This window comes from Marmota flaviventris, chromosome X (genome assembly GCF_047511675.1).
Source record: "Marmota flaviventris isolate mMarFla1 chromosome X, mMarFla1.hap1, whole genome shotgun sequence".
Classification (NCBI taxonomy): domain Eukaryota; kingdom Metazoa; phylum Chordata; class Mammalia; order Rodentia; family Sciuridae; genus Marmota; species Marmota flaviventris.
This window is the reverse complement of record NC_092518.1, coordinates 91,751,912-91,776,503: the sequence shown is the minus strand read 5'-3', so window position 1 is coordinate 91,776,503 and position 24,592 is coordinate 91,751,912. Positions and strand designations below refer to the sequence as shown.

Below are 24,592 nucleotides of genomic sequence, written 5' to 3'. Positions count from 1 at the left end.
CCAGCTCAATGATTCTGGACCATGTAGTCTAGATATTTTGATTAAACATCCTCAAAATGACATCATCAAAATGTGATATTACTGATTTTTATTACCAAGTAATATGTATACCCTAATTTCTTTCCTAATTTTAAGTCTATCTCTCAATTTCTCTGTATTTCACTATAGGGGACTTTTATTTTCAACTCTGCTAATTGTGGTATTAACATTTTAAATAGATATTATTTTCACAACTAGAAATACCTTAATTCTATACAATTAGATTAGCTCTATTTTTGTGGTACTGAGGATAGAACCCTTGAACCCAAAGCTCACACATGCTAGGCAAGTGCACTAACACTGAGCTACATCCCCAGCCCTAAATTAACTTTTTTTAAATATTTAATTTTAGTTGCAGTTGGACACAATACCTTTATTTATTTTTATGTGGTCTGAGGATCAAACTCAGGGCTCGCAAGTGCTAGGCAAGGGCTCTACTGCTGAGCCACAACCCCAGCCCCCTAAATTAACTTTTAAGGAGACATTAATTCCTCACTCCCACTACTACCATCATTGTGAAGGAATACTATAAGCTATAAATGTCTATATGTTTGAGAATTATTAGAAATTTAACTGAAGTTTGACTGTGCTGCCTGCAGCTGATAATAAAAAATCACATTACATCACAAATATCCTTCTCCTTACCACACAGTCTGATATATAACAGATCAAACAAGGTCAGCATAATCAGGAAGCCTAACAAAAGAAAACAAAATAAAGCAGGTATCTATCCTCTAGAATTTTAAATGGAAAAAGAGATTCCATTTACTTATCAAGCAGTCAAATCTACTTATTCATTAAAAGTAAATGAATATGAATGTTTTAACCTTAGGAGACAAATCATGATTCGAGGAGCAGACCATTCAAGAAAAAGTGAATTCTCAGAGGATGAGCAGACACTTTGCTCAGAATGATTGATAGCCCTTTCTGAGATAAATACATGTGATAAACATGTGATTCCTCATTGGGTCTGTTAGATGGTGACTGACTTCTATCCTATCCCTGACTCTGATCCTGTTCTCAGTAAGATTTAGGGATGGGAACAAGACTCATTTCCTAGGGAGGTGGTGACAATAAAAACTAAAAATAACCAGGCTTAACAGCTTGCTCATTAGGTCACATCAGAATGTCCTCTTATCAATATAGATCCCTCAGAATAGGAGCACAACAATTCTACTTCAAAAATTTATTTGCAGGCTACTTTTCCCTTCTCCTCAAACAGAATAATTGGCAATATAATCAGTCAAATAACTATAACTCTAGTCCCACTCAGTTTTGAATTTTAGAGATAGTTTGTTGTTCAACATCCCTGAGTGAAAATGGGAATCCACTGACCTATATCCCCAGTGTACCTACCCCACTTCCTGCCATAAACACTCCTGTGGAGAAGTCAGGGTATATTCCTACATATCTTTGATATAGTTCTTTTTTCCATATGCCTTAATTGGCACCCAAAAGTCCAGTGTCTCAATCAGTCCTGTCCTCAAGAATAGACAGGTTTGCACTTTCTTACCTTGTTTCTATGATGGGCTTTTTACTTCTCCCTCATCTTTGTTAGTACCTCCAAAACTATGCCACAATCCCAGCCTCACTGATCCAATCCCCCTTGTTTTTTATATTAAATTAATACCTGACTGTAGAACTGTAAGAAGAACTTATAATGTCTGTTTTGAACTGTCTCTGATTGTTGGTTTTATCTCACTGGCCCCCTTTTGTGTCCCTAATTAGCTAATTCCTTTAAGTTTCATAGTATCCCTCTCAACACCCCTCCCAAAACACACTCATATGTGAATGCAGAACATATGCATGCGCGTGTGCACACACACACACATGCACACTACTGAAAATCACATCAACTTTGTTCCAATCCTGATGGAAATCAGGCATTCAGTGGTAGTAGATTCTAACACCTGCAGAAAACAAACACCATCAACTTTGAAAATCAACACCTCCAGTATCTTTCTTCTTCTTGAGTTCCACATAGATTTGTATTTCTAACAGCCTCCTGGATACTCTCAACAAAATTTCCCACAGGCACTTCAACCTAATATAACCCAAAATTAATATCTTTCTCTTAGAACTTTGTCTTCTTTTTGCATTCCATACCCCACCCCCACAACACACAAAGAAAACCACCCTTTGACTGCTTACTGTCCTGAAAGTAATTGATGGTAATTAAAAACTGAAAAAATTCAGAAGATTAAAATGAAAAAAAAAGAACATCTCTAAGTCAACCAGTTAGAGATAGCCATATTATATTCCTATATCTTAATTAAAGCCATCATTATTCACTTAGTCACCTGGACTAAAAACCTAACTCTTGTTTTTCCTTTACATATCTCATTCAATCACTTTCAAAGTTCTATCAATATTAATAATAAAATATTTATTGAAGACATTCTTTTATCTCCATCCCCATTGGCACAATCTATTCTTACATCTTTCACTTGAACTAAGTGCAGTTGCCTACCACCAGTTTTCCCAAACTCAGATTTATCTTCTATCACAATCACCACTAAATTCTATGTTCACACTGCCACCAGAGTTGTTCTGAAATATGCATGCAATCATTTAACTTACCCACTTTATTTTTAAATTTTTATTCTTTTAATTCAGTACTGGGGATTAAACCTAGGGGTGTTCTACCACTGAGTGACATCCCCGGCCCTTTTATTTATTTATTTTTTAAAATTTTGAGACAGAGTCTCACTAAACTGCAAGTGAGACTTGCAATCCTCCTGCCTCAGCCTCCCAAGTTATTGGGATTACAGGCATGTACCACCACAGCCACCACACCCACTTTAAAATATTTACTAACACTAATATGCAGAAAATAAAGTCCAAATTTCATGGTATTTTCTCTTCTTGAGCTTCCCTAACAAAATATCATACACTAGATAGCTTAAACAATAGAAAAAAAATTGTTCTGGAGCCTGGATCGGATGCTAGCATGGTTGGGTTTAGTGAAGATCCTCTTCCTGACTTGTACATGGCTGGGGATTCCTTGTATCCTCATATGGTGGGAAGAGAGTAAACAAGCTCTCTGTTGTTTTTTATCAGGCCACTAATCATGAGGGTGCTACCTCATGATCTCATGTAAACCTGCCTCATGACCTCATATAAACTTAATTATTTCTCTAAGACCCTATCTCTATATTGCATCATATTGGGAGTTTATAGCTTCAGCATATGAATTTTGGTGGGACCCAATTCAGTCCATAGCATATGATACAGCATTCAAAGGGTTTCACAACTAGCCCTAAGTCACTTATTCTATCTTCTATATTATTTTATGCCAGTGAATTCAAGGGCTCCAGAAATATCACAAATAGTTTTTAAAACATACTGTCTACTTTCATAGCACTCTCTTTGCTCATACTGTTCACTTGTTTGGAGAACTTTTGACCCTTTGATGCCTGAACTCTTATGGGTTCTTCAAATATTCTAGTGAAATGCTACTTCTGTTGCTAAGTCAGCTTGGACTTCCCCTTCTTTTCATTCATATCATTTTCCATTGAATTCAAATAGCCTGGGCTCAAATCTATCAAAATCTACAAGTGTGACCTTAATGTGGTTGTACTTCAGTAACATCTATAAAATAGGGGTAATAATAACATCTATTTCATAGGGTTGGTGTGGTGATTAGTGAGTATATGTATAAAATTCTTAGAGAAATGCTTGGCACATAATACATGTTAAACAAAGTGTTTGCTATTATTATCATCATCATTATTATTTATATATCATATTAAGTGAAAATAACCAGGACAAAAACATATTTTCATATTGTATAAATATAGGGAAATGGCTCCACTTTGGGACTCTAATGACTTTGCACATAGACCACATAGTCAAGGTTCAACTAGAGTGTAACCCAGCTCTTGTCAGAACATCCTGTGATCCTCCCGGAATATGGAAAGATAGGCAGTCTTTGAAGAACTACCTTAATGCTGTTTCTTATCTGCCTCTCTTCATTGTGGGAGGCTCTGTATTTTGCAGGAAGCTGCTGTGAGACAGTTTCTCATTCTACTCCCCAGTTCCAGAAAGGCATATAACTTCCTACCTTACTCCCCTGGGCCATAGATGAAGACTATAAAACAGCTAATTGGAGGCTAGAGTTGGCTTTTCAGCTGTAGACTGTCCCACTGATCCTGTTACTTGCCATTTGGTTTGATATCCTCTTGTGGGAAAAGGCATATGAGGAGCTGACACTATACAAGTTGTGCTAATGTTGTGTAAGTAATGATCTATTTTCTTTTGGGGTTATTGTTTCCTTATTAGATCAATCAGTGAAAATCTGGCAAGTCCACCTGATAGTTACCACTGCATTGCTGCTTATAGGTGGCTTAATATCTTGATAATAAGCTCCTAGAGAGAAGGAAATCTTGTCTATTTTGTAATACTAGCACTTGGTCTATAGCATTTGTCACACAGTAAGTGTTCCATAAGTATTTTCTGAATTAAATATTTATAGCAAACAATGATACATATGTATTTGAAGATATACTGTCAAGGATATATATCAAACCCTTCACAGTGGGAGACTTGTGAGGAAGGATGGAGAATACAGACAAAGAATGAAAAAGGACAAGAAAATACAAGGTAAAAGCCTCCTATTCATGCGGTGTAAAGAAAAGCATACATGTCACCTACACAGAAGAAGCCCTCTAGCTCTCTTATTATTCTTCCCTTAATTATATGAGTATTTGACACCTTGTAAGCCTAACATTAGTTTCTAAACTATAATATCAGGAGAAACTAAATCAGCATTCTTCTAACTTTGTTTCAAGGAGCCTCTGCTGTTATCATAAGATATATCTCATGGGTGGTAGTACTTTTTATTTCCCCAAGGTGATAGTACTTGTATATGTTTTACATGTGGGGTTTTCTCATAAAATTTTATTTGTAGAAAAGGCATATTGGTAAAACAACAACAGCAACAAATCTGTAAAGCACAGATTTAATTCTAGCGTGAAAATACCTACATGTAGATTAAGGCCAGGGAGACTAGGTAGCTACAAATTTAGGAGTAAAGCAACAGAGAATAACAAGAGTACAGGTAGAATTTGGATATTGAATCTTCTTGGGTTTGGGGTTAGAAGTTTGCTGAAGATACACATATTGTTAATTCAAAACTTTGTTTAGGATTATCAGTTTGATTTAAGGTCCATAAAATTTGCATTCTTGTTTGGAATCTGGGGCAGGTAAAGGAAAGGGTGGCTTATGAATTTCTAAAGTTCAAATCACTTCTTGTACTTAAACACATTGTATTTCTATTACCTTCCTCAGCATAAGCAAGGACGTAAGCAAGGGTATTCTTATTAAAGTCTCTTGATTGAATTGTTACATACAGACCAGATCCAAGACCCAAATAAAATATTTAACCAATGTAAGGTGCAATTTTCCCACATTTTCATGTTTTTGATATTGACATGCATCACATAATGCATACACTTAATGTGGTATTGTGCCTATTCTCCTCTCAAACATTGTTATAAATAAATGGCACATTTAGCTAGGAATAGTGACATATGCCTGTAATCCCAGTGGCTCAGGAGGCTGAAGCTGGAGGACTGAAAATTCAAAGCCAGCCTCAGAAACTTAGCAAAGCACTAAGCAACTTAGTGAGATCCTGTCTCCAAATAAAAAATAAAAAGGGCTGGGGATGTAGCTCAGTGATAAAGCACCCCTGAGTTAAATCTCCAGTATAAAATAAATACAAATAAAAAAATAAAATAAGTAATAAATAAATGGCACATTTATAATTTGATGATGTCTTGAATTCAAGAAAACACTATATTATCAATAGGAATAATAATCATATAAGTTTGAGCAATAAACACTTGAGATGGGGTCAATAATCTCTTTATGTCTTACCAATAGGGTTAAGCAATGATGGTAAATAGCACCATCAATAAGCCTACAGGGGGGCTGGGGTTGTGGCTCAGCGGGACAGTGCTCTCCTAGCATGTGCAAGGCCCTAGGTTCAATCCTCAGCACCATATAAAAAGTAAATAAATAAAATAAAGGTATTATGTCCGACTACAACTTAAAAAAATAAAAAAAATGAGCCTACAGGATAAAATTCAAACTACAAATCAGGCTTTATTTATTTTTTTAGTGCTGGTGATCAAATCCAGGACCTTGAACATGCTAGGCAAGTGCTCTACCTCTGACCTACATACCCTGAACCCAAATCAGGGTTTTAAATTGTTTTTTGAGAATAAGCTTACCAGTATGCCATTACCCACACTTATTCCTAATTTTTCTTGTACTCATTACTTACACAAATATAACATGCTATTTCATGCCTAGATACCTTTTCATGTGCTTTTACCTATTCTGCTTATAACTCCCTTGGAATGTTGTCTACTACAGAAATCTGATCCAACCAAATGGAGCTGGTTGATCCCTTTATGTTTTATATCACTTTGTACCTGAATATACCTCTACATATGTACTTACAAAACTGAACTGAAATTATTTATAGGGGTCTACCTCCTTTACTGTAAATTCCTTGAGGAAATGGACCATTTCTTATTTATCTTGTATCTTGGTACTCAGGACAGTGTTTAGTATGTAGTAGTGTTCACCAAGTATTTAAAAATTGAATAAATGGGGATGTAAAACACTTGCCTAGCCTGCACAAGGTCTTGGGTTTGGTCCCAAGCAACACAAAAAATGTTGAATAAATAAAGAAATAAGAGTAAGAAAGGAAAGTAAGAGGAAAAGAATGATATACAAGTGATAAAGTGCTATAGCACCAACAAATGTTTTATTTCCTGCTGTCCTTCAATGAGTGGTGTCCATGCCTTATCCAAACTCTCTGAACTCCTAGTAGATTTACAATTGACTTTCAATGAGTTTGTTAATAATAAAATTAGTTCATTTATGTTATCTTTGTCTCTTCAGTCAATTATAAATTCATTAGAGGGAAGGATCAGTTCTTCTGCATATACTTATTGAGTTTTACATAAACTGTATGTTCCTATTATGAGGTGTGATTTAGTTTCCAAGATTCATTATTCAAGATACCTTTATTATTAAAACTAGTAGTAGCAATTTGCATAAGAGAAATGGAAAGGCTCACAACAGATTTATTTATTTTGGGCCTAGAATTTCTCCAGAGCATAGAGCAATCCCCAACACTAGACATCGAAAACATAATTTTACAGTAATTTAGGAGAGAGGAATTTGAATATTACTGGTAAAACCCTGAGAACTAATTACTTCAAGATCACTTGAAATCTTAACTCATTAGAGTTTGAAAAATCTCCTGAGGTACTTAAAGTCACTATTCCCATTATTTTACTTGATTCAATTGAATATCTTAGATTTTGCTAATAAGAGAAAACTTGAAGTTCATGCCAAAGAGAGATTCCATTTATCATTTGCTTAAGGAAAAAAATATTAAGCATCTTCTATGGGCACCTCAGTATTCTATAATGTATTTTAAGAGAGGAGGAACAAAGATGGAAGGATAGCCCCTACCTCAAAAATGACTTAACAACAGAATTACTTATGTTTGCTGCCAAAATAATTCTAATTCTACACTCTAGATCAGACCCAGACTTTTCAATAAGATCATTAGGAGGATCAAATAAGCAGAAGTAAGGTGGTACTATTGATTTTGCTGGTATTATTATGGTTATTATAGGTTATTATATGGAAACAGCAACTTGGATGCTCCCCAACATGCTGTAGTGTCATTCAAATAAGGGAGTGAAGCAACGTTTTAGACATCTTCTTAGTAGTTTAAATCAGATGTTTAGAGGTAAACTGATTCAGGGAAGGTGATATTTCATTCTGATTGCCTGTCAGCATCAAAAGGTAATAACCAATCAGTCAGTATGCATGTGACAGCAGTAAGATGAAAGAACATTCAGTACAATCGGACCGCATGGTTTTAGTAGGACGACCTGTAATAATCATGTATTGTATCATATGATTTTACTATGTTTGTTTGTAAATCTTATCCAACATGTGTAAACTTCATTGGTTTTGTAAATGTCACCAATTTTAAACTGTCTGTCCCATTATTCCCCTTGTGCCTGAAACATGGTAACAACTATGAAGAATTTACATCATTGCCTATAATGTTATATATGTAACAGTCAGTCAATTCAGCTGTAATGGTCATACAGACAATGGCAAAAGGGAGGAGAGGCTTACCACGAGCTCCTGACAACATGCTGTTGAAGAATCCTTTCTTGTCAATCCTAGGTATATATCCTCAGTTCCCACCTGCTGTTTGAATATAATCTCATACCTGAAAAAAAATAAAGTCAATTATGATAGGGACTCAAATGAAAGAGCAATTTCCTGTCACAAAGCAGAAAACTAGAAACATATGAGGATATGCTAAAAGGACTAAATAAAATGCTTGCTTTTTAGTAGTAGAACAAAAAGGAGCAGAAGTCTAGAAACACAGTAAAAAATACCAGACTCTAAAAAGCAGGATTATTATTTTGTACATACTTATTTTCTAAAATAAACCTTAACTCTTTGGGAACTATATGGATAAAATGGATTGGGGGGATTTCTAATAATATTATAATAAGATTAAAAGTAGAAGATCAAAAAAGGTCCATTCATAGAATACAATGGCTCAGAAAACACTGAGCCCATAACCCAGGATTTGATGGATAAACAGAAACCCACCTCTGCTAATTTTTAACCACAAAGTAAAGTTAGAAAATCCAGGTTTCATATTGTCTCTGTTAACTGTGTGACCTTAGTCAAGTTACAAATTCATAAGGTCTTGGCTTCTTTGCTTGTATGATTCATGGTAAGGGTGGGTGAAAACTAAATGATTTTTATGGTCTTTTCTATTTCCATAGTCCCACACTGGTAAATCAGCACAGCTACACTATGGCATATAGAAACCGATCGTACAGAATTTTTAATTCAATGAAGGATTTTCCTGTTATTTTATCCCACAAAGGCAATTCACAAATCTTTCCTTCCTCTTAAATTTGGGCTCTTCCTCTTAAATTTAGTGCTGATGATTGAACCCAGGGCCTCATGCATACTAGGTAAGTACTCTGTCACTTAGCAATACCTCTTGCCCTAAAATTTAGGGTTTTTAAAAAAATTTTTTAGTTGTTGGTAGACCTTTATTTTATTTATTTATATGTAGTGCTGAAAATTGAACCCAGTGCCTCACACATGCGAGGCAAGTGCACTACTACTGAGCCATAGCCACAGCCCCCTAAATTTTTTTATGTTTATTTATATCCTAATGAAGAAATGGTAAATTTCTGAGCTGCAAGACTAGAGGACTAGAATGAACTTCTGACCATTTGCAAATAGGAATGCCCAAGAATAAAAAAGGGATGGGGGGGGGGGTTTAAATAGAACTAGAAATAAGTAGATATTTGATATAGGGCACTTGTCTCTTAATAGGCTATAATGTCTACCAATATTTACAAATGTTAAGCCAGGTTAAAATAAAACAGAAAGGATCATTCCATCAGCTCATGACTCCCAGATGGATTTGCTCAATTTCCTGCTCTTATCCTGAGTTTCAGATACAATTTTCCAACAGCCTACTATATAGGCTTGCCTTCATGTCTCAAAGGCATTTCAGGGTCTACATATCTAACACCAAATTTACTGCTTCTTCTCCACCTACATACAATACCACAGTTAATGCATTCACCATTTTACTCAATCACCCAAGGTAGTAAGCCTAACATCATCTTAGATGCTCTCATCCATTTTATCTAATTATATACAAAACCTTCCTTCAAACTTGCTCAAATAAAGACCCTCATACTTTCCCCCAAGGTCAGGGTCTTAGCTCAAACCCTTATTATTTTTCATTTGGCCACTTATAAGTCTTCTTTTGTAAACAGTTTGTTCATGTTACCCATTTTCCTCTTTACCCACTGAGCATTTTGAAATTATTTTCAAAAGGTAAAACTTTCTGGGGCTGGGGTTGTGCCTCAGTGGTAGAGTGCTCACCTAGCATGTGCAAGGCACTGGGTAAAAAAATACAGATAAAAATTGTAAAAAGCAATGTTCCTCACATATTGAATGGAGTTATTATTCATTTAAAGCTTTCACGAATGTTCTATCTAGAGAACCTCAAACATGGGGATGAAAAGTGAAAATGGATTCAAATTTGGACTTTTCTGCATTAGGATGTGTGATATTCGTAAGACAATGTGACAAATGAGTGACTTCTTAACTTTCATATGTATGTGTGGGCACTGTATAAACTTAACCTGAGATTTTCTTTTTTCATTCTTAAGATGCAGACAGAAATGTTGTATTAAAATCTCCTTTGATTTTTTACAAGGTTTATATTTTTTAGCATAGTTTATTTGAAAGCTGGATACTTCTTTCCCATTAATTACCCCCACTCTCCCACTGCTTCTGTTTTCAAAACTGATATAGAAGATACAAGCACTGTTTTTTTAAATGAATTAGACTGTTTTTTAGTCACAATTAGAAAAGTTGACAGATCACTTGCCATAAACGTCTTTAATAACTAATAAAGTACATTATAATTTTACAAATATTGCTTTTGTTTTTTGGTTTATCTATATACTCAAAGTTTTATATTAAATATATATGTGTATATATATATATATATATGTATATATATATATATGTATATATATATATATATATTTAATGCTTACTCTATTTAGCAATTAATTTCATCAATATATGCAAACATACTTTATATTCCTTAGAAGTATGAGGATTTTAAAAAAGCTGAAAGCCTTTTCTCATGATAGTGTTTCTAAATTTTGTATCTAGAGTTTGATGGTATTGAAAAGGCTACAAGGCTTGAATTGTGTTTGCAAAATACACTGAATACTAAGCATAATCCTGAAATATTTAGTGAGTAAGTCTGGATAATAATTGATAATTGAAGGGAATACATAGCCTTTTGCTGAAATTGTAAAACACTGAGTAATTAAAATCAGGTCGTTGACACATAAACATGGTATTATAATTGGGTTTGTATGAGTGCTTGCAATTTAATGGGGTGATTTTCTCCTAGTGTTACTTCTATACTAGACAACAAACTGACATTAAATATAAATTTATAATGAAAATGACAATTTTTCATTTTTTTGCTTGATAAAACTGAAAGGAAGGTATTATGTTTTATTATTTGTTTTTGCCTTAAAAGGGGAAAAATGATCAATTATATGTGTCCTTCTATGTGTCCCTATTGTTTTATCTTTTATGTGGTATAAGCAATTATACATGCCTTCTGTGTGTACCTATAGTTTTATATTTTGTGTGGTATAAGTTACTTTATGAATTGTCAAAAATAGAATGATATCAGATGATACTTAAACCCTAAACACATTCCTGGCTTCACTTGACTTACTCTGGGATTTCTCGAACATCCCACATGTCATCATGCTCTGCTCCTTCTGGAACTTCTTCTGGATTCCAGATGTCCTCACTATTTTCATCACTGGTTTGAGGGATGGCTGTGAAAAAAGGGAAGATAAAGCTGAAGCTATGGCTTATTTTCCTTCCATGAAGAACATGGTTCGTGTTCTTCACACACTTTTTGGGATAATTGAAGTAAAACATTTTTTATTTGTAATCACTAGCTTGCTCTTTTGGCCTAGACAGGCTAAATTAGTAACAACTGATCTTAAATATTATCAGTACAGACCAATAAATTGTAGAATTATAATAATAATTGTAGAAAAATACATAAGCAAAAAAATAGATAATCTATAACCTAACTTCCTGGTGATAATTAATGTTCTCATTCTGATGTTTTATATCTTCCCAGTTCCTCTCTGTCTGCTCGCTCTCTCTCTCTCTCTCTCTCTCTCTCTCTCTCTATATATATATATATATATATATATATATATATATATAATAGATATGACATATAGATATATATACAAAAGAAATATTGTACCTTTTCAGAAACAAACAGGATCACATGTAAAATATTTATATGCATATATAAAAGATAAAAATCAAACATATGATCAATCTGATTTAGATAGAAATGTGAACCTAGTATTGTGTTTTACTACATAAAACCCTTGAATACCTTTTCTATGCAAGCATGACATAACTTTAAAAATAATATCAATTAAGGAAACTTAAAGCAGTGGTATGAGGATCATTTTTTAACCCAGTATTTTCCTCACATATACATGAGCTTTAAAGAAAATATGTCACTTCTTATCCTTCATGCAGAACTTTTGATTTTCTATGTCATCTTTAAAATATTTTAAAAGTAGACAGGCTCCAGTAGGTATGCAAAAATCCAGCTTACATTTGTTCTATTGCGGCATCAATGGGAACATGCATTAGGTACAGCACATACGAGTCCTTTCAAGTTTTCCCAGAAATTCACTTGATTGCCAGGTTTTCAATTCTGCCAGTTCTTTTTAAATTATCTGCTTCTATCTAGCATGGTCAAATTTATATAAAACATTTTACATGTGACTCATTGTCCTCAAAATTTAGAGAGTATTAGACTTATATTATCAGAAATAACAGACAACACAGAAGTACATCTGGATTTGAACTACTCTGCCATGTAGTAACTATCTCTAAGGCAAACAGCCTCTTGAATAATAACTGAAAAATTTAAATATCCTCAGACATCATTTTAGCCATTATTTTAAACATTTTTTCAGATAATATCTTTCACAATTAGTTAGATTAATGAATGAATTCATTTCTTCTCTCTGTCCATCTTGTGGTAACTGTGATCATAACCAACAGAATTAGAATTTCCTATATTTTTTTAGTTGTAGTTGGATCCTTTATTTTATTTATTTATTTTTATGTGGTACTGAGGATTGAACCTGGGGCCTCGCACATGCTAGTCGAGTGCTCTGCCACTAAGCCACAACCCCAGCCCCTAGAGTTTCCTATATTTTTAAAGATTTGAGAAAAGCTCAATTCTGTGAAAATATATATACCAAAATGCTAGGAAAACATTACAAAATGTCTTTATTCTAGTTTTTGGACCCATGATTATTATCATTATTGTTGTTTTTTTGAAGGACTAGGGATGGAACCCAGGACTTCTATATGCTAGGCAAATGCTCTGCCACTGAGCTACCTCCCCAAACCCTGGACCTGTGATTTTTAAAATAATTCCATGAACTTTAATTCACAAGTATCAATGTAAGATAAAATTGTGTGGTAACTTGTTTTATTGTTTTCTCCAAAAGCCTATTAGCTCAAACAAAGCAGGGACTATTTTGATATCGGTATTGATCACAGTCTCCGAGATGATCATACTGCCTGGCACATAATAGGCTCTCATAAATATTTATTGAATGAATTAATAAGGGAATTGTGTGAAATTGCCAGAATATGGAAGAATAGAAGGTGAAGAAGCTAAGCAACTTGGGAAAGAGACCCTAAACATTAAAATGATTATCTAATCATACATGACTTTCTTAGTCACATGTCAGAAAATATGTCAGTATGGATAATTCAAGGCAATGATTTTGCATTATTAGGAAAACTGCTTCCTGCCACAGTAGAGTAAAAACAATATCACAGAATCTTTATGTGTAAATGGCTATTCATCATTTCCATGAATATTTCTTTATCTATTTTTTTTTTTGGTACTGGGGATTGAACCCCGGAGTATTTAACCACTGAGTTATAACCCCAGCCCTTTTTTGTATTTTATTTAGTCACAGGGTCTTACTGTTTTGTTTAGTGCCTTGCTGAGTTGCTGAGGCTGGGATTATAGGTGTGGCACCATTCCCAGCTTCTTTTTAAAAAATATTTTTTTATATTGACAAATAAAAATTTTATATACTGGTCATGTACAGCATAATGTTTTGAAGCATGTAAACATTGTGTAATGGTTAAAGCAGGCCAAATGGCATATACATTACCTCATATACTTTTAAAAAATTTTATATTCCTTTTTAAAAAATACTTTTTTAGATATTGATGGAACTTTATTTTTTTTCATTTACTTATATGTGGTGCTGAGAATTGAACCTAGTGCCTCACATATGCTAGGCAAGTGTTCTACCACTGAGCCACAACCCCAGCCCTCATACACTTACATTTGAGATGAGAACACTTAAAATTTACACTCATAGCATTTTTTAACTATGCAATACATTGTTGGTTAGGTCATCTTAATAAGTGCTAATTTTGGTATTACTCTCCGTTTAATTCTGCTACCAAGTATTTATATTGATTATATGGATCTATACTGCTTTATTAAATAACTTACCATTGAGCTCTTCTGATTTTGGTGGTCCAATATTTCCAGGACCCATGGCTCCAATAGTAGATGAACAGTTTGACTGGGAAAGAAAAAAAAATCCAACATTCTATACTACTAGTTTAACTATATGACTAGTAATACTTTTTATCTAATAAGGTTTCCATCTAAAAAGCTCACAGAACTTTCCAGTTTAATTATTCATCATTGTTATACAATAGAGAAACAAATACCAAGTATGATTTTGAATGTGTTTTCCTAGTCCTTTCAAAAAGTATTCAGTTTAATTGACTCTGGGGCAGAATTGATTTCTGGTCAGACTAAATCCCCTGTTCTAATTCAGTGAACCATCCATCCCTGGGGATAGGGGAATGAGCCACATTCATCTCCATGAAGGTTAGAACCAAGTGTTAGCAGAAAAGCATTGACACTTTTGGATTTGGGCACTATATCATTGTAGGAAGATGGGCATCAGCCGGCAGCTGGATTGCTGGCAGCTGGAAGTTTGCTGGGGCCCCTTCGGCTGTGGCTCTCAACAGATGGGGGATAGAAATGTAGGAAAGTTTTATAGAAATAAAACTAAGAAGTAACTAGAGGTTAAATATTCAGACTTCCAAAGACCCATTCAAAAACCTTGACAACTTTCACTGTTTTCCTCTATGAGTATGAAATGTTTCCTCTTCCCACCACCTCATGACACTGAACTAGTGGATTTATACAGCAACCCCCATACGAATATTGTCAAATACATGCTGATCCACATTATTGTACATACATTTTTATTTTACCATCTTCTGCCCAAGCTTTTATACTAAAAGAGAACTGACCCTGACTCCAGAACAAGAACGGTCTTCATTTTTTCAAGTATTACAACATCAATATAATGGTAACCACCTCATTGGCCTCTCAGGGATTCTTTGGTATTTCAAGAAAGTTCCAACTTCTTACTAATTGTTTTTGGTGATTTCAGGGTCTGTAGCTCTAATTCACTCCATTGTCAAATATTCTTATCTCCCTGGGTCCTGACAAACTAGCACCTCTAGTTCTCCTTTCTCAGGCCCCTGCTCTCATCTCCTAAGATTTTATACATGTTCAAATGTTAGAATGTCCTGTTTGGGCAAGGGGAGTGTGTCTGTCCTTGAAAGCTCATAAGAAAAGTTCAACTGTGTCTTTATTATGCTAAACTATTCCAACAGTTATAAATCAGAAATTAATCCATAACACCTCAACAGTTTCTGAAACAGTAAGTATTCTTTTTCAAAAAGAAGATTCAAAACTGCTATGTCTGCCGTTAAGGCATTACTGACATTTTTATGTGAAAATCCCAAGACAGTATTCTGGGTAATTTTTTTTCTTCTTTTTAATCACTAAGATCATATAAATGTGTAGTACCTTTATTAAATTATTAATCATCAGAATACTAATAGTCAATCAGGGCAAAGCATTTCTTGGAACATGAGGACCTCTTGTTTTGTTGAGTGCCTCCTTCCACAGAAAATTAAAATCAGTAGAAATAAAACTTTGAAAAAATTGGTATGCTCCTCATGGAAAGTGATGATTAGACCAGAATGTCAGAACATAGGGGGCGTCATGATTTATTAACAATGAAAATAAATGATTAAAAATAAAAATTACAAGTGAAAATATGGAATGAGAAAATAAAAACATTAAAAACCATCTGGAAATTGTTTTCTATAAGGACATCCTTTGAGTCTTTTTTTAAAGAGAGAGAGAAAGAGAATTTTTATATATATATATATATATATATATATATATATATATATATATATATATATTCGTTTTCGGCAGACACAACATCTTTATTGTATGTGGTGCTGAGGATCGAACCCAGGCCACACGCATGCCAGGCGAGCACGCTACTGCTTGAGCCACATCCCCAGCCCATCCTTTGAGTCTTTATCATGAATCTATAGCCAATTATCTGAGCAATTTATTATTTCAATTCATGCCACTGTGCAATATATAAGAGAGTTTGAACATCCTTGTCATAATGTCTGTGAAGAGAGGTGAACCTTATTTCTCATAGGCCTTAAAATCTCCTCAGGAGTTTGAAAAACAACACACATACTCTCTTACCAATCTCCCTGACTCTTAACAATTCATTTAGAAGAGGGATAGTATAAATGAACCAATGTGCATGCAATGGTTCTCTTGCTGTTTTCAGAGAGTATATTTTCAAAAACATATCAATCTTGTAATCATTTCACAGTTCCCCAGATTAATACATGTTAAAAAATGAAAGACAGTTTCTCTCCTGGAAAATTTAATAGTTCATTAGAAACATTAATTATTCTCCTACTGTTCTGATACTCTAATTCTATACACTCTAATGATATCTGTACTGTGGTGTCTGAATGAACAATTATCTCAAAATTGCTTATAACCCAGGTATACAGAATCATACATTATTATAGTAATTTTCCTTTATAAATTGTACAATTTGGTAAAATGATGTTACAGTCTCTCTGTTCTCATAAACATCTTTTTCTCCTAGAAATACCTCTATATGCAAATAAACATCACTAGACATAAACACCAAAGGGAAAAGGCTTTGTAACCAGGGTATATCCTTATCTCTACTCCAATTATAAGATCCATTTTACTATATTCAAGATCACTGTCTCTCAAATATTTGATATACTTATTAAATATTGCATAACCCTAACTTTCTCAAGATTTCAACTTCAGAAAATTATCATTCTGCTATTTCAAGGTATCAAAAATGAACTTGCTTTCCCAACATCATTGATACATTGCTCCTTTTTCCTTTTTCTCCTGTATATTTTTTGTATATATGTGTGTTACTTGTGTATATGTGTGTGTTTCACACTAGTATTTCTTTGCTAGGATCTACTCAGACTTTTCATTTACTAAAACTTCCTGGTTCCAAGATAACTCAGTTTCCCTGTCTACAAATATAAATGACAAATGTGGCTATTTTATTTCCATTTCATGACTTATTTAATTCTGCCCTGTTCCACCTAAGCTCTTCCTTGAGGGCGAACGCTCAATTCTATGTCTGAGTCATTGAATTTAAATCCTATTCAGAATATACTTGCTTTTCCACACAATGGCCAAAAGGAATTTTTGGAGGAGTAAACTGATATGTATGTTCATGGAAGATGATTTATTCATAGTCACAATAATTAAAAAACTCATTGAATTGTTTTATGTAAATTGACATATTCTATTACATTATGAGATTTCTGCCCTAAAATTTGTCTTATTATAAACAGTCTGATAACCAAGGTTCACTGACATTTAAGAAGTGGAGAATGGAGGACAGATTTTTTTTTGTTTCGGTTATTCTGAAAATAATGGCAGTAACCTTGGAGTTGCCAAAGCTCAGTTCAGGGAACCCTTCTCTTCCCCAGTGAAGCCCATCTTGCTGTTGCAAGGCTCAATGATGTTATCTGTCCTGAACCCAAATGCTATACAGCTAATTCAGACATGTACTAGGAAGTTGACCTTAGTAGGCCCAAACAAGTTTGTCCTATTATTTGGCTCAAAATATTTTGTTCTGTTTTCATATTTACACAAATTTTTAAAAATCAAAGAACTGGCACTTGGGGGGTCCAATTAATACTGTATAATTGAAAAATACTTGTTTTATAGAAATACTGTCTAGGCAAAAATAGTCCTAGCTACCACTCTGCAATGGTTGTCAAGCATTCTTTGACCATAAATATAAATGACAAACGTGGCTATTGCTACCATAGTTACAGAACTATTTTCCTATTCAGTGTTCAGGTGGTTTAGAAAAATATAATTATGTTTGTTAGAAATGTACTAGAGGTTATACTCTCATGCATAATCAGCCTTGCATCCTCCTGTGAATGTATCAGATGACACAGCTTTGCTCCCACAGCAAGGTGGGAACAAGTTGTTCAAATACAGCTCCACAACTTCACTGAACGGAACTAATTGATCTGTAAGTATATGACCACCTGTCCAAAGTCGAAATCATCCTCTTCTTCGGGATAAAGTAGATTGGAGAGGGCTTCCAGAGTAGAAATTGAAGAAATAGTCTCAGTTTCCATATTTTCAGATTCAATATTTTCTGTTTCCATATTTTCAGTTTCTGTATTTTCAGATTCCATATTCTAAAGAACAAGATAATCAGAAGTAAATATTTTATTTTTCTGTTTTATTTAAGACATAAAGATTTTTTTATTGTCATATCTCCCTTCTTTCACTGGGTCACTCTATTGTCTCTTATTTGAAAATATTTGTAATCTACTTTAGATAGATACATGTATTTTGCTAACTCACAGACCTGGGGCAGCAAGTAAACTCAAGATTTCAGCCTGCTTTACTAAAACTTCTTATTCAATCTAACAAGCACTTCACCTACCATACTGGTTCTCAGGTTTTAGTATGCTTTAGAATCACCTCAAAAAAAAAAAAAAAAGAATCATTCAGGAAGTTGGATAAAGATGCAGATTCTTACAGGTTATATACCATTACTTGAGAACATACATTTTTAGACTATATCTGTTTCATGTATGCTATTTAGGCTACATATTCCATTTAGTGAATGGGAAAAAAAAGCTGTTGCTTCAGGGATATGCCAGATAACCTTTATTTAGTTCACACTTTTGCCTCAGATGAGCCTGTTCCTATCTGCTTTATTTCAGTTCCTTATTATTATTATTTTTTTGGGTCATGCTAGGAATGGAATCCAGAGCTTTACACAAGATAGGCAAGGGTTCTATCACTGAGCTCTGCCACCAGTCATCCCTCTTTAAAATTTTGAGACAGGGTCTCACTGAATTCCCAGTCTGGTCTCTGACTTGGGATCTTTCTGCCTCAGGCTCCCTGGCTGGGATTATAGGTGTGCACCACCATGACTAGCTATTTCAATTCTTAATTAACCCTAGTGATACCTAGCATTATATTTCCATTTGAGATCTCTAACAGGTTATTTCATTTACTGTAGTGAAAGTTAACACACAATGAAATAATTGTTTTTATGATTTTAACACCAATACTACATATGTCTGGTGTGGAAAATTTTGGAAATAACACATTAAAGTATAAACAATAAAATTACAAATATTTAAAATTCTGACATCAGTATTTTAAATAATCTCTGTAGTTATTTTTAGAGTAGGGATATTCAGGATCTTTAAAAATCTCAGAGGTGTCAGACTATAATGAATAACCTGAAAAAAAAACTGTAGAATTAGGCCTATTGTTAGTGATTTGGACATAACCACAATAGGAATCTTTCTACATTTCTGCTGATATTTTTAAAACATCATTTTATAAAATTAACTCTCATAAAACATTTCTTTAATTCTTTTATTAAAATGATCCATTAAATTTTTGTATTGTGCCTAGAAAGGTAATACAAAGAGATTCCTAAGTGTATGCTGGTATAGTCTCCTGTCATAATCAATCTGCATGTAGATGGTGTTTGACAGATCTTCTGTTTTATTATTATGTTTTACTTTTATTTTGACTTTCTTTGTTAAATATAAAACTTTCCTCAATATCTATTGGAGATGTCAAGGATGAAACAAATATTAAATTGCCCCACACCTCTAGCATACAGGCAATATATCACAAAGATTAAGAGTAAAGGTCCTGGGGTTACGCTGCCTTGATTTGTATCTATCATTTACTTCTTACCTTTGTGACCTTAGCACATTATTTAAGCTCTTTATACCTAAACTCCTTTATCTGCAAAGTGGGGATAATAATAGTGTCTATCTCTTACAGCTGTTATAAGGATTAAGTAGCTTAATGCATGTAAAAGAGCTAGGATTGTGCTTGGCACATAGTCAGACTCAACATATTAATTCTTTAAAAGTTTAATTTTGCTGGGCATGAATATGATTTCCAATAATGATGTAGAATAAGTTAATGATAAAACTCATTACATTGGAAACTCATTAAATTGGAAAAGGTGAAATAAAAGGTGATAAAACAATTTTCTTTCTCAGTATGGTCTGGCAGTCCGCTATGGTAATGAATAATTGACACATATTAAATTAAACAAAGAGGATCCTGTTTATATTTTAAAATTCTAAGTTGATTGTGTTCATTAAATATTTACCTAATATTAAAGGCAAAAAGTTTATTGAAATATTCTCTACCTCTGACAATGAAAGGGAATAGTGCCTTCAGATATGTTATAATTAGTATTTTGACATGTACAATGAGATGTTGAAGAACAAATATAGCAGAAATTGTTTATTATTCCAGCACCTTACTTACTTTATAGAACTATTGTGATGGTTGAATTACACAACTTAGGTGAAAGAGTTTGCTAAAATATGGAAAGCTACATAAAAATTATTTTCTGGCCCTACTGCTAAAACCCACAGATACTTGATCATGAGGCTTATGAGAGTTCAATGGTAGACTAACTGGTGAGAGGAGAATAAACTGGTACCAGTAAAGCTAACTCAGAAGAAAAGCCATCATAAATTCCAAATACAGTGTCTGAGGTAACACTCAGAATAGCTATTCATATGATTTTATCTGCTTGGCAGATACATGGCAGCAGGAGTTTCTGGACATGAGCAGTGCTTTAGGGCAGAAAGGTAGAATAGTCATGGTTACAAGGAGATGTATTTATCGTGAAGTAGGACCCTGTCCCATTGGTGGAAATATTGAATTTAGGGTCTACTTTTGAGAATTGTTGGGGAGTGGGCAGCTAGATGAAGGTTCCCATAGGAAAAGAAAAAAGCCAGGCATAAGTCAGGCTTGTGGTATTACCTGGGTACCCACAGTAGAGATTATGAAGGAAGGCTGTGTGTTCAATGGGTGCACTAGATGTAGGATTTAGGAGAGACAGATTAATTGAAAATACCTATGAGTTAGTTGGGAAGAAACACGGACCCTGAGTTCTCATTTAGTGAGAGACAGGGCAGTGTGGACAGTGGGAGGTTATAACTGTAGGCTGAAAATCTTCAATAACTAGAGCTGGTACACAGTCAGCAGTTTATGAATACTGAACGAAGCATGATTAGATTCATATGAATTTGGTATTTGAAAATAGTCATCTTGGAAGGTTATACATTGATGTAAATTATGCTATCAATGCTTAAAATATTTTGGAATTTTCCTTTTCTTCTGAAATTGTTCATATCTCTCTATATTATTTTTACTAAGAAAACAGGTATCATTATGGTATCATTCAGTTTGATTATATATCAAATTTGTCTCCAAGTGATTTCTACATATATCTAGATATCACATCTACTTTCAAAATATGAAGATTTGCTTCTCTGAGGATATTCAAAACAATGTGCTACAGGCCTCAAGGCAATTCTAAAAGAGTAGTTTCAAAAGTAATTTGAGCAATAGCAACGTCATTAGAATAAGTAGATTAGCCTCCCAAAGTGACTACTTCAAAAGAGATACCAATCCTTAGGAAGTATGTATTTGGATTTGTTAAACAAATCATTCACAATAATTCTTACTAATACTTTATATATTTCAAGCATATTATGAACTGAGCCACAATTGGATTTCTCAATTATGCTGGCATAAAATGACATAGACTAGCACTCTACCTAAATTAGAGCAGAAATATAATAACAAAATTAGCACTCTAGCAAAAATTATTTTTACTATATCATATAGAATAATAATATGTAAACACAATAATAAGTTATGACAAGTTTGTTGTATTTTGAGAAACAAAAGAATCACAGATATTTTGTATATACTAATTAAATAGTTCAAGATATCAAAAGAGAAAAACAATTACATGATTTGGGGAAAAATTCTAAATTGAATGAAAATTAAGATTTACTAGATCTTCCATAAGTTTAACAAACCAAAATTATATTTTAAACTTTAATAAAAACATTTATTAATCCATTTTTCCCATTGTCCCAGATGTGGAACACCAATAAAAACTTAAATTGAGCAACAAATATCCCACTTAATTTAACTTTTAAATAATATTTGAATATTTGTGATGTTCTGAGAATTGAAAACTTAGGACTTAATGAGTTAAAATTCATTTTACACAAATAGATGATATTTTTAAAAGCAAGAGAATATGCCTTTTGATGAATTATTTGTAAGTTTGAAATACATTTAAGTTCACCTTGAGTCTCGCAATCATGACCCTTTACGATATAGCTCCAGTCTCATATTCTAAACCCTTCCCTCCTATTATTATCTTATATTTGTTCTCTATTCTGTCAAAAACTGAACAGTTTATTAAATATACCCTATAATCTCCTGCCTTTGTACTTTGGAGTATATTCTTCTACTTGTGTAGTATAGTGTAGTGATAGAAAAAGATTCTGGAGCCACACTGCTTGTGTTTGTGGCATTGTCACTTAAATAGGCCAAGAAAAACTTTAGAGAAAATTTTAAGTAAGAGTTTCAATAAAACCAAAATACAGAACTAAATATTTTATTTGATATTTTGTTATTTAAAAAGTAAATTTTTCTGCTGGATGTGGTGGTACATGCTTCTAATCCTAGCAACTCAGGAGGTTGAGGCAGCAGGATCATAAGTTTAAAGTCAGCCGCCTCAGCAACTTTAGTGAGACCCTGTATCAAAATAAAAAAAAAAAAATAAGGGTTGGGGACTTGCTTAGCATGTGAAGCCTTGGGTTTGATTCTCAGCACCACAAATAAATAAATAAATAGGAGTGGTGATGTAGTTCAGTGGTGAAACATCCATGGGTCCAACCAAAGAAAGAAAAGAAGGAAGGAAGGAAGGAATTTTAGGCCCTGTGTTTTTCTTTCTCTTATTTTGCTAAGCCAATGCCAAGGAAATCATTGTCCAGGCAAAGCCTTTGTTTTTCCCACATCAATCTGAGCTTTTAGGGTCCTCACAGATAAAAGTAGTTGGGAGATCTATCTTGGTAGTAGCCACAACTGGCTTAAAAACAGATACTGCAGAACCAGCTCATTAACAGAACACTAGAGCCAGTTAGGTATTAACAAAGTTGAATCAGGGTGGCTTCAGACCCATAGTATCAAAGCGGTTATCAGTAACTTTTGGATCAAGTCAGTTCAGTTGTGAGGTTGAGATCATGCTATTTTGTTTGTCTCTGTCCATAGTAACAATAAGGATGACTTTCTGGTACATGCCTATAATCTCAGTGACTCAGGAGGCTGAGGCAGGTGGATTACAAGTTCAGGGCCAGCCTTGGCAATTTAGTGAAACCCTGTTTCAAAATAAAAAATTCAAATGTACTGTGGATTTAGCTGAGTGGTAAAATGACCTTGGGTTCAATCCCTAGTACTAAAAAAGAAAAAAAAGACGTAGGGTGTATAATGCTAGCTACTCTAGTGGCTGAGGTAGGAGCATTGCAATTCAAAGCCAGACTCAGCACTTTAGAGAGGCTCTGAGCAACTTAGCGAGATCCTGTCTCAAAATATAATAAAATAAGATAAAATAAAGTAAAAATTAAATTAAAAGGCCTGGGGATGTGGCTCAGTGTTTAATGGCCCCTGGGTTTAATCCCTGGCACCAAAAAAAAAAAAAATACTCATTGATTTTAATTAGAAAAATGTCTAAATTAAATTAAGATGCTAAATTATAGATTATTTTAAAGTGATATTTTATTAATTCAAGTACATATGGTAAATAAAATCAGGATAATAAAAAATCATCAAATAGCATCCTTTTGGAATTTACTTAATAGGTTAAAATAACAACCAAATTCTGACTGAATTATAATTATAACTGAATGACATCAAAGTATTCAAGATCCATTTATTCTCTAAATAAATTGGGCATTTCTTCTGCAACTTTATTTATATAATGACTTATTTAGCAATTTATGCATTCAAATTCTTCTGGGAACACAAAAGTAAACATCATCTCTGCCTCTGTGTGAATTAAATTATAACATACTGGCTTGCTGGTTAATTGCTTTTTTTTTTTTTTCATTGTGCTGAGGACAAAACCTAGGATGTGGCACCTGCTAGACAAGAACTCTACCACTAAGCTATACCTCCAATCCTGTTTTCATTCTTCTTTTCACATGTTTTGAAAACTATATTCATCAGTAATTCCCTTCAAATTAAAGTAGTTCATTTGAGGCTGGAGGTGTAGTTTAGTATGCACTAAGCTGTGGGTCCAACTCACAAAAACATTCATTTTGAGTCTTTTACAAAACCCAATAACAGTTTCCTTTTAGGTTTCTAACTTTTCCTACTATCAAATAAACCAACTCATAAGTAGCTGTGGAAACTTAACAAAGCTTTTGTCACACATTTAATGGAAGATTGATTTTTTTTGCTCTTTTCATTTCTTTTTTTTTATTAGCTACACATGACATTACAATGATCTTGGCAATTCATACATTTGAATCATTGGGGTATAATTTCTCATTTTTCTGATTG

The 24,592-nt window shown here is 33.7% G+C and overlaps 1 protein-coding gene across 1 annotated transcript in view; it reads right to left on the bottom strand.

The window, feature by feature from the left end:
* The window catches only part of Dnaaf6 (dynein axonemal assembly factor 6), a 40,014-nt gene that overhangs the window by 12,848 nt on the left and 2,574 nt on the right, over positions 1 to 24,592 (bottom strand). The window contains exons 2-5 of the mRNA XM_027931479.2: positions 18,211 to 18,366; positions 14,252 to 14,324; positions 11,393 to 11,498; positions 8,212 to 8,308 (exon numbers count right to left, since the gene is read on the bottom strand). Coding sequence (XP_027787280.1) covers positions 8,212 to 8,308; positions 11,393 to 11,498; positions 14,252 to 14,324; positions 18,211 to 18,363 — 429 coding nt within the window. The 5' untranslated portion in view covers positions 18,364 to 18,366. The remainder of the gene's footprint in view (positions 1 to 8,211; positions 8,309 to 11,392; positions 11,499 to 14,251; positions 14,325 to 18,210; positions 18,367 to 24,592) is intronic.